The sequence below is a fragment of the Bombina bombina genome, chromosome 7 (genome assembly GCF_027579735.1).
Source record: "Bombina bombina isolate aBomBom1 chromosome 7, aBomBom1.pri, whole genome shotgun sequence".
Taxonomy (NCBI): Eukaryota; Metazoa; Chordata; class Amphibia; order Anura; family Bombinatoridae; genus Bombina; species Bombina bombina.
The window spans coordinates 381,418,196-381,429,928 of record NC_069505.1 but is presented as its reverse complement, the minus strand read 5'-3'; the positions used below and the strand labels follow the sequence as shown (position 1 = coordinate 381,429,928).

The following is an 11,733-nucleotide window of genomic DNA, read 5'->3' as shown; positions in this document are numbered from 1 at the left end:
CTGAGGACGGATGGTTCTGGGTTGTATAAAGAAACCCTGGGACTAGCATCCTGATTGGCTGCTGAAAGGGAAAGTATACACCAATTTTCATATAACTGCATGTAATAGAAACTAGTATAAAGAAAAATATGCAGAGATACAGATATAAAAAACAGAATTTATGTTTACCTGATAAATTTCTTTCTCCAACGGTGTGTCCGGTCCACGGCGTCATCCTTACTTGTGGGATATTCTCTTCCCCAACAGGAAATGGCAAAGAGCCCAGCAAAGCTGGTCACATGATCCCTCCTAGGCTCCGCCTACCCCAGTCATTCGACCGACGTTAAGGAGGAATAATAGCATAGGAGAAACCATATGGTACCGTGGTGACTGTAGTTAAAGAAAATAAATTATCAGACCTGATTAAAAAACCAGGGCGGGCCGTGGACCGGACACACCGTTGGAGAAAGAAATTTATCAGGTAAACATAAATTCTGTTTTCTCCAACATAGGTGTGTCCGGTCCACGGCGTCATCCTTACTTGTGGGAACCAATACCAAAGCTTTAGGACACGGATGAAGGGAGGGAGCAAATCAGGTCACCTAAATGGAAGGCACCACGGCTTGCAAAACCTTTCTCCCAAAAATAGCCTCAGAAGAAGCAAAAGTATCAAACTTGTAAAATTTGGTAAAAGTGTGCAGTGAAGACCAAGTCGCTGCCCTACATATCTGATCAACAGAAGCCTCGTTCTTGAAGGCCCATGTGGAAGCCACAGCCCTAGTGGAATGAGCTGTGATTCTTTCGGGAGGCTGCCGTCCGGCAGTCTCGTAAGCCAATCTGATGATGCTTTTAATCCAAAAAGAGAGAGAGGTAGAAGTTGCTTTTTGACCTCTCCTTTTACCTGAATAAACAACAAACAAGGAAGATGTTTGTCTAAAATCCTTTGTAGCATCTAAATAGAATTTTAGAGCGCGAACAACATCCAAATTGTGCAACAAGCGTTCCTTCTTTGAAACTGGTTTCGGACACAGAGAAGGTACGATAATCTCCTGGTTAATGTTTTTGTTAGAAACAACTTTTGGAAGAAAACCAGGTTTAGTACGTAAAACCACCTTATCTGCATGGAACACCAGATAAGGAGGAGAACACTGCAGAGCAGATAATTCTGAAACTCTTCTAGCAGAAGAAATTGCAACTAAAAACAAAACTTTCCAAGATAATAACTTAATATCAACGGAATGTAAGGGTTCAAACGGAACCCCCTGAATAACTGAAAGAACTAAATTGAGACTCCAAGGAGGAGTCAAAGGTTTGTAAACAGGCTTGATTCTAACCAGAGCCTGAACAAAGGCTTGAACATCTGGCACAGCTGCCAGTTTTTTGTGAAGTAACACCGACAAGGCAGAAATCTGTCCCTTCAGGGAACTTGCCGATAATCCTTTTTCCAATCCTTCTTGAAGGAAGGATAGAATCCTAGGAATCTTAACCTTGTCCCAAGGGAATCCTTTAGATTCACACCAACAGATATATTTTTTCCAAATTTTGTGGTAAATCTTTCTAGTTACAGGCTTTCTGGCCTGAACAAGAGTATCGATAACAGAATCTGAGAAACCTCGCTTCGATAAAATCAAGCGTTCAATCTCCAAGCAGTCAGCTGGAGTGAAACCAGATTCGGATGTTCGAACGGACCCTGAACAAGAAGGTCTCGTCTCAAAGGTAGCTTCCAAGGTGGAGCCGATGACATATTCACCAGATCTGCATACCAAGTCCTGCGTGGCCACGCAGGAGCTATCAAGATCACCGACGCCCTCTCCTGATTGATCCTGGCTACCAGCCTGGGGATGAGAGGAAACGGCGGGAACACATAAGCTAGTTTGAAGGTCCAAGGTGCTACTAGTGCATCCACTAGAGCCGCCTTGGGATCCCTGGATCTGGACCCGTAGCAAGGAACTTTGAAGTTCTGACGAGAGGCCATCAGATCCATGTCTGGAATGCCCCATAGTTGAGTGACTTGGGCAAAGATTTCCGGATGGAGTTCCCACTCCCCCGGATGCAATGTCTGACGACTCAGAAAATCCGCTTCCCAATTTTCCACTCCCGGGATGTGGATAGCAGACAGGTGGCAGGAGTGAGACTCCGCCCATAGAATAATCTTGGTCACTTCTTCCATCGCTAGGGAACTCCTTGTTCCCCCCTGATGGTTGATGTACGCAACAGTCGTCATGTTGTCTGATTGAAACCGTATGAACTTGGTCCTCGCTAGCTGAGGCCAAGCCTTGAGAGCATTGAATATCGCTCTCAGTTCCAGAATATTTATCGGTAGAAGAGATTCTTCCCGAGACCAAAGACCCTGAGCTTTCAGGGATCCCCAGACCGCGCCCCAGCCCATCAGACTGGCGTCGGTCGTGACAATGACCCACTCTGGTCTGCGGAATGTCATCCCTCGTGACAGGTTGTCCAGGGACAGCCACCAACGGAGTGAGTCTCTGGTCCTCTGATTTACTTGTATCTTTGGAGACAAGTCTGTATAGTCCCCATTCCACTGACTGAGCATGCACAGTTGTAATGGTCTTAGATGAATGCGCGCAAAAGGAACTATGTCCATTGCCGCTACCATCAACCCGATCACTTCCATGCACTGAGCTACGGAAGGAAGAGGAACGGAATGAAGTATCCGACAAGAGTCCAGAAGTTTTGTCTTTCTGGCCTCTGTTAGAAAAATCCTCATTTCTGAGGAGTCTATAATTGTTCCCAAGAAGGGAACCCTTGTTGACGGGGATAGAGAACTCTTTTCCACGTTCACTTTCCAGCCGTGAGATCTGAGAAAGGCCAGGACGATGTCCGTGTGAGCCTTTGCTCGAGGGAGGGACGACGCTTGAATCAGAATGTCGTCCAGGTAAGGTACTACTGCAATGCCCCTTGGTCTTAGTACCGCTAGAAGGGACCCTAGTACCTTTGTGAAAATCCTTGGAGCAGTGGCTAATCCGAAAGGAAGCGCCACAAACTGGTAATGTTTGTCCAGGAATGCAAACCTTAGGAACCGATGATGTTCCTTGTGGATAGGAATATGTAGATACGCATCCTTTAAATCCACCGTGGTCATGAATTGACCTTCCTGGATGGAAGGAAGGATAGTTCGAATGGTTTCCATCTTGAACGATGGGACCTTGAGAAATTTGTTTAAGATCTTGAGATCTAAGATTGGTCTGAACGTTCCCTCTTTTTTGGGAACTATGAACAGATTGGAGTAGAACCCCATCCCTTGTTCTCTTAATGGAACAGGATGAATCACTCCCATTTTTAACAGGTCTTCTACACAATGTAAGAACGCCTGTCTTTTTATGTGGTCTGAAGACAACTGAGACCTGTGGAACCTCCCCCTTGGGGGAAGTCCCTTGAATTCCAGAAGATAACCCTGGGAGACTATTTCTAGCGCCCAAGGATCCAGAACATCTCTTGTCCAAGCCTGAGCGAAGAGAGAGAGTCTGCCCCCCACCAGATCCGGTCCCGGATCGGGGGCCAATATTTCATGCTGTCTTGGTAGCAGTGACAGGTTTCTTGGCCTGCTTTCCCTTGTTCCAGCCTTGCATTGGTCTCCAAGCTGGCTTGGCTTGAGAAGTATTACCCTCTTGCTTAGAGGACGTAGCACTTTGGGCTGGTCCGTTTTTACGAAAGGGACGAAAATTAGGTCTATTTTTTGCCTTGAAAGGCCTATCCTGAGGAAGGGCGTGGCCCTTACCCCCAGTGATATCAGAGATAATCTCTTTCAAGTCAGGGCCAAACAGCGTTTTCCCCTTGAAAGGAATGTTTAGTAACTTGTTCTTGGAAGACGCATCAGCCGACCAAGATTTCAACCAAAGCTCTCTGCGCGCCACAATAGCAAACCCAGAATTCTTAGCCGCTAACCTAGCCACTTGCAAAGTGGCGTCTAGAGTGAAAGAATTAGCCAATTTGAGAGCATTGATTCTGTCCATAATCTCCTCATAAGGAGGAGAATCACTATCGAGCACCTTAATCAGTTCATCAAACCAGAAATATGCAGCTGTAGTGACAGGGACAATGCATGAAATGGGTTGTAGAAGGTAACCTTGCTGAACAAACATCTTTTTAAGCAAACCTTCTAATTTTTTATCCATAGGATCTTTGAAAGCACAACTATCCTCTATGGGTATAGTGGTGCGTTTGTTTAAAGTAGAAACCGCTCCCTCGACCTTGGGGACTGACTGCCATAAGTCCTTTCTGGGGTCGACCATAGGAAACAATTTTTTAAATATGGGGGGAGGGACGAAAGGAATACCGGGCCTTTCCCATTCTTTATTAACAATGTCCGCCACCCGCTTGGGTATAGGAAAAGCTTCTGGGAGCCCCGGCACCTCTAGGAACTTGTCCATTTTACATAGTTTCTCTGGAATGACCAACTTTTCACAATCATCCAGAGTGGATAATACCTCCTTAAGCAAAATGCGGAGATGTTCCAACTTAAATTTAAATGTAATCACATCAGATTCAGCCTGATGAGAAATGTTCCCTGAATCAGTAATTTCTCCCTCAGACAAAACCTCCCTGGCCCCCTCAAATTGGATTAGGGGCCCTTCAGAGATATTAATATCAGCGTCGTCATGCTCTTCAGTAACTAAAACAGAGCAGCCACGCTTACGCTGACAAGGGTTCATTTTGGCTAAAATGTTTTTGACAGAATTATCCATTACAGCCGTTAATTGTTGCATAGTAAGGAGTATTGGCGCGCTAGATGTACTAGGGGCCTCCTGAGTGGGCAAGACTCGTGTAGACGAAGGAGGGAATGATGCAGTACCATGCTTACTCCCCTCACTTGAGGAATCATCTTGGGCATCATTGTCATTATCACATAAATCACATTTATTTAAATGAATAGGAATTCTGGCTTCCCCACATTCAGAACACAGTCTATCTGGTAGTTCAGACATGTTAAACAGGCATAAACTTGATAAGAAAGTACAAAAAACGTTTTAAAATAAAACCGTTACTGTCACTTTAAATTTTAAACTGAACACACTTTGTTACTGCAATTGCGAAAAAACATGAAGGAATTGTTCAAAAATCACCAAATTTTCACCACAGTGTCTTAAAGCCTTAAAAATATTGCACACCAAATTTGGAAGCTTTAACCCTTAAAATAACGGAACCGGAGCCGTTATAAGCTTTAACCCCTTTACAGTCCCTGGTATCTGCTTTGCTGAGACCCAACCAAGCCCAAAGGGGAATACGATACCAAATGACGCCTTCAGAAAGTCTTTTCTAAGTATCAGAGCTCCTCTCACATGCGACTGCATGCCATGCCTCTCAAAAACAAGTGCGCCACACCGGCGCGAAAATGAGACTCTGCTTATGCTTTGGGAAAGCCCCTAAGAAATAATACAGTGCCTGCCGATATTATTATATCAAAATACCCAGATAAAATGATTCCTCAAGGCTAAATATGTGCTAATAATGAATCGATTTAGCCCAGAAAAGTCTACAGTCTAAATAAGCCCTTGTAAAGCCCTTATTTACGATCGTAATAAATATGGCTTACCGGATCCCATAGGGAAAATGACAGCTTCCAGCATTACATCGTCTTGTTAGAATGTGTCATACCTCAAGCAGCAAGAGACTGCACACTGTTCCCCCAACTGAAGTTAATTGCTCTCAACAGTCCTGTGTGGAACAGCCATGGATTTTAGTTACGGTTGCTAAAATCATTTTCCTCATACAAACAGAAATCTTCATCTCTTTTCTGTTTCTGAGTAAATAGTACATACCAGCACTATTTCAAAATAACAAACTCTTGATTGAATAATAAAAAACTACAGTTAAACACTAAAAAACTCTAAGCCATCTCCGTGGAGATGTTGCCTGTACAACGGCAAAGAGAATGACTGGGGTAGGCGGAGCCTAGGAGGGATCATGTGACCAGCTTTGCTGGGCTCTTTGCCATTTCCTGTTGGGGAAGAGAATATCCCACAAGTAAGGATGACGCCGTGGACCGGACACACCTATGTTGGAGAAATCCAATATAAAACCGTTTAAAAACTTACTTAGAAGCTCCCAGTTTAGCTCTGTTGAAAAGGTTAGCTGGAACACCCACTGAAGGTGGTTGTATACTATAAAGAGAAGACACTCCCCCCACCCCCTTCATATGAAAAGACTCTTTACACAAACAGGAGCAAGCTGGAATAAAGCATACATCAGTATACTTTTAAAATGTTGGGCTTGGTTAGGAGTCTGAAAATCAGCGCAATGTTATTTAAAAATAAGCAAAACTATACTTTTTATAAAAAAAAAACAAAAAAACACACACACCCTGTATAGTCTATATAAATGGATAATCTACAAAACATTTATGCAAAGAAAACTCTAGTGTATAAATGTCCCTTTAATCCAATTTTTAGGTTTTCTTTGCTTCATGTGCATGTGAGAATTATCTAGCTATAAGACACTGAAAAAAAGTACTCACAATTTTATTTTTCTCTTGATTACTGGATGTAGTTGCTTTCTCTCTTTGTGACGGTGTGGGAGTTTTAGACTGAGACCATCCAGTGGGACTTAAATTGTTTGGACTGCCTGTCAATGCTGTGGGTGAACCTTTGTGTATTAAAATAAAAATTAAAAAATTACAAATAGAATATTTGAATACACCAAATAGTAAATAAACCAATATGTAGCAAAATAAACAAATACCTGCTTCGCTGTGACTTCTTACTGCATCCTGAAACACAATTAATGAACAATTTGTGATGCAAATACTTTACAAATATTATAACTATGGTTAAGATATTCTAATACCATGAAATCAAAAAGGTATTAAAAAAAACAAAAAACAAAAGTGGTTAAAAATACCAAAACCATTTCTGTTAATTAAATAATTTTTTTGTAATTACTTAACTGCTTCACGCTGTTAGGAAGCTCCATGCCATCCTAACAGCTCTGGCCTTTAACGCCGTTAGGATGGCTTTGAACTTCCTACCATATATGGCGTCCTGCAGCCGCCTCTGAGTAAATGGAAAATCTGATTGGGGCATGCGTAGCATCAAAAACAGCACCCCATGATCCGATCCAGTCATTAAAATCACGTGATTGCATAGACTATCGCATAGACAACCGTGTGATTTAGTTTTCCAGCAAGTGTTTACATCAGAACTTCGTTCCAATGTTAAAACGCTTGCTCCCAGCATGAAGGGGTTAAAAAACCCAAAATAAAAACCCCAACAACAAACAGGACTATGAAAATTTCAAGAACCTTTTATTTATTTATATGAAATTTATATAGATCAGTAAAAATCGTATAAGTAAATGCTGTGAAAATAATCTGATCTTGTACTTGGCTAAGTTTAATTGCTAGGCACTTCTGTAAGCCTATTTAAAAAAACAAGAGAAACAAACCCTGTGGTTGATCATGAACACCAATGCTAAACTGTTCAGTAATATAATGTGCTTGTTATACAGAAAATTGGATTTTTTTATGTAACAAATTTAGACAATATACTTTTACAATTATTTAACTTGACAGTGCATGCATTAGGCAACAGTAAAAAATATCCCTTAAATTGTAAATTAATATATGACCAGATTTGGTTTAAAAAAAAAAAAAAAAGCTCATACTCAATACAATTTTTTTTTTTTTTTTACAAATGTCGAACTGCATGCACAAAGCAAACAAAAAGAAAAAAAAATTAAAAGGATATTTTGTCAGTTATATTTACAATGTTATTTTAGAAAATAAACATGAAATTATGAGAAAGATAACAGAGGCAAAAAGATGCTGTAAATTCAATTCTCATTGAGAAATCTTCAAGAAGAAAGAAATATTCTTACCTGATAAATGAATTTCATTCTTGGTAGTGAGGTCCACAAGACTTACTCTTGGGAATTACATGACCTGGCCACCAGGAGGAGGCAAATATACCCTACACCAGAGCTTTTAAATGTCTCTCCTACTTCCCCTTCCCTCCCGGTAGTATGTATAACCAAGGATAGGAAGAAAAGGAAAATGTATACTTACCCGACACATTTATTTCTTCTTAGACAAGATGAGTCCACAGATCATTTTCATTAGTTATGGGATATTCACTCTATGGTCAGCAGGAAGAGGCAAAGAACACCACAGCAGAGCTGTTAAAATAGCTCCTCCCTTCCCTCCCACTCCAGTCATTCGACCAAAGTTAGGAAGAGAAAGGAAAAGCCAAGATGCAGAGGTGACTGAAGTTTACAATAAAAAACATCCTGTCTAAAAATGACAGGGCGGGCCATGGACTCATCGTGTCTAAGAAGAAATAAATTTATCAGGTAAGCATAAATTTTCTTTTCTTCTTAAAGACACTATGAGTCCACGGATCATCTTCATTACTTATGGGATCCAATACCCAAGCTAGAGTACACGGATGATACGGGAGGGACAAGACAGGATACCTAAATGGAAGGCACCACTGCATGAAGAACCTTTCTCCCAAAAGCCGCCTTAGCCGAGGCAAAAGTATCAAATTTGTAAAATTTTGTAAAAGTGTGAAGAGAAGACCAAGTTGCAGCCTTGCAAATCTGTTCCACAGAAGCTTCATTTTTGAATGCCCATGAGGAAGCAACAGCCCTAGTGGAATGAGCCGTAATCCTCTCAGGAGGCTGCTGTCCAGCAGTTTCGTAAGCCAAACGTATAATACTCTTCAGCCAAAAAGAAAGAGAATCAGCCGTAGCTTTCTGTCCCCTACGTTTGCCTGAAAATACCACAAAGAGGAAAACAGGCGAAAATCTTTAGTCACCTGTAAATAAAACTTTAAAGCACGAACTACATCCAAATTGTGTAAGAGCCTCTCCTTCTTAGAAGGAGGATTAGGACACAAGGAAGGTATAACAGTTTCCTGATTATTGTTCCGATCAGAAACAACCTTGGGAAGAAATCCAAATTTTGTACGTAAGACAACCTTATCCGCATGAAAAATAAGGTAAGGGGGCTCACATTGTAATGCTGAAAGCTCAGACACTCTACGAGCAGAAGAAACCGCCAAAAAAATAAAACCTTCCAAGATAAAAACTTGATATCTAAGGAATGCATAGGTTCAAACGGAACCCCTTGAAGAAACTTGAGAATTAAATTAAGACTCCATGGAGGAGTAACTGGTCTAAACACAGGCCTAAATCTGGTTAAGGCCTGACAAAAAGACTGAACATCAGGGACATCAGCTAGACGCCTGTGTAACAGGATAGATAATGCTGAAATTTGACCCTTTAAAGAACTTGTAGATAATCCTTTCTCCAATCCTTCCTGGAGAAAAGATAAAATCCTAGGAATCCTAACTCTACTCCAGGAGTAGTCCTTGGATTCACACCAATAAAAGGTATTTACGCCAAATCTTGTGATAAATCTTTCTAGTGACAGGCTTACGAGCCTGAATCAAAGTGTCTTTGACTGAGTCAGAAAAACCTCGCTTGGCGAGAATCAACCGTTCAATCTACAAGCAGTCAGCTTCAGAGAATCTAGATTTGGATGATGGAAGGGTCCCTGAATCAGAAGGTCCTTTCAAAGCAAAAGCCTCCAAGGAGGTAGAGACGACATCTCCACCAGGTCTGCATACCAGATCCTGCGAGGCCAGGCCGGTGCTATGAGAATCACTGAAGCCCTTTCCTGTTTGATCCAGGCAATCACTCGCGGAAGGAGAGCAAACGGAGGAAACGGATATGTTAGATTGAAGGACCAAAGGGCCGCCAGAGCATCTATCAGCTCCACCTGAGGATCTCTGGATCTCAACCTGTACCAGGGAAGTTTGGCATTCTGCCTGGATGTCATGAGATCCAACTCCGGCTGACCCCATTTGAGAATCAGACTGGAGAACACGTCAGGATGAAGTTCCCATTCCCCCGGATGAAAGGTCTGCCTGCTCAGAAAATCCGCCTCCCAGTTGTCCACCCCTGGGATGTGGATTATCGACAGACAACAAGAATGGGCCTCCGCCCACTGAATTATTTTGAAAACCTCTGTCATCGCCAAGGAACTCCTTGTTCCTCCCTGATGATTGATGTAGGCCACTGACGTTATGTTGTCAGTCTGGAACCTGATAAACTGAACCGAAGCTAGTTGAGGCCAGGTCAGGAGAGCATTGTAGATCGCTCTCAGTTCCAGAATGTTTATGGGCAAAATAGATTCTGTCTGAGACCATATCCCCTTAGCCCTTAGGGAGCCCCAAATTGCTCCCCACCCCTGAAGGCTAGCATCTGTTGTCACAATCTCCCAGGATGGTTTGCGAAAACATGTTCCCTGGGAGAGATGATCTAGAGAGACAACCACCAAAGAAGAGACTTCCTTGTCTCCTGTGCCAATAGAAGTCGAGGGGACAAGTCCAAATATGCTCCGTTCCATTGTTTGAGCATGTCCAACTGCAGAGCTCTGAGATGAAAGCGAGCAAACAGGACAATGTCCATTGCCGCTACCATCAGACCTATTAACTCCACGCACTTGGCCACAGAAGGACAAGGATAAGATTGCAGAGCTCGACAAGTATCGATAATCTTTAATTTCCTGACTTCTGTCAGAAAAATCTTCATAGACGGAGTTTATGATGGTCCCTAGAAAGGACACTCTTGTATGAGGAACTAAAGAACTCTTTTCTAGACGTATGTGATTTTGCTAGCTGAAAGGACGGCGCCTGAACTAGGATATCGTCCAGATACGGTGCCACCGCAATGCCTCTTGAACGAAGCACTGCAAGAAAAGACCCCAGAACCTTTGTGAAGATTCTGGGAACTGTGGCAAGACTGAAAGGAAGAGCCACAAACTGGAAATGCTCGTCTAGAAAGGCAAACCTTAAGAACCTGTGATGATCCCTGTGAATGGGAACATGCACGTACGCGTCCTTTAAATCTACTGTCGTCATATACTGACCCTCCTGGATCAAGGGAAGGATGGAATGAATAGTTTCCATCCTGAAGGATCGCACTCTGAGAAACTTGTTTAGACTCTTGAGGTCTAGAATTGGTCTGAAGGTTCCTTCCTTCTTGGGAACCACAAACAGATTGGAATAGAATCCCATACCTTGATCTTGAGGTGGAACGGGAACGATCACTCCCAGAGCCAAGAGGTCTTCTACACAATGTAAGAACGCCTCTCTTTTGGTCTGGTCTGCAGATAACCTTGAAATTAGAAACCTGCCCCTGGGAGGACAAATTTTGAACTCCAGCTTGTATCCGAGACACTTTCTATAGCCCAGGGATCCTGAACGCCCCGAACCCAGGCTTGAGCGAAAAAAGAAAGTCTGCCCCCTACCAGATCCATTTGTCCCGGATCGGGGGCAAAACCTTCATGCTGTCTTGGAGTCATTGGCCGCCTTCTTGGATTGCTTACCCTTATTCCAAGATTGGGCAGGTCTCTAATTAGATTTAGCTTGTTCCTGCTTAGTTAAGGGAGAAGAGGAAGAGAATCCCTTGAAGTTGCGAAAGGAACGAAAATTACTTTGTCTTCCTTTCTGCCTAATCTTTTTGTCCAGAGGGAGAAGGTGACCCTTACCTCCCATAATGTCAGAAATAATCTCTTTCAGCTCAGGACCAAACAGGGTCTTCCCAGTGTAAGGGACAGCTAGAAGCTTTGACTTAGATGAAACGTCCGCACACCAAGGTTTCAGCCATAAGGCCCTGCGAGCCAAGATAGAGAAGCTTGAAATTTTGGCCCCCAACTTAATAACTTGAAGGGTGGCATCCGAGATAAAGGCATTAGCTAGCTTAAGAGCCTTTATCCTGTCCTGGATCTCGTCC

General features: G+C 42.7%; 1 protein-coding gene across 1 annotated transcript in view; it reads right to left on the bottom strand.

Annotated features, from left to right (window-relative positions):
- Positions 1-11,733, bottom strand: part of LOC128636380 (RAF proto-oncogene serine/threonine-protein kinase-like) — a 205,262-nt gene that overhangs the window by 175,564 nt on the left and 17,965 nt on the right. The window contains exons 3-4 of the mRNA XM_053689403.1: positions 6,679-6,706; positions 6,451-6,582 (exon numbers count right to left, since the gene is read on the bottom strand). Of these exons, the coding sequence (XP_053545378.1) occupies positions 6,451-6,582; positions 6,679-6,706 (160 nt within the window). The remainder of the gene's footprint in view (positions 1-6,450; positions 6,583-6,678; positions 6,707-11,733) is intronic.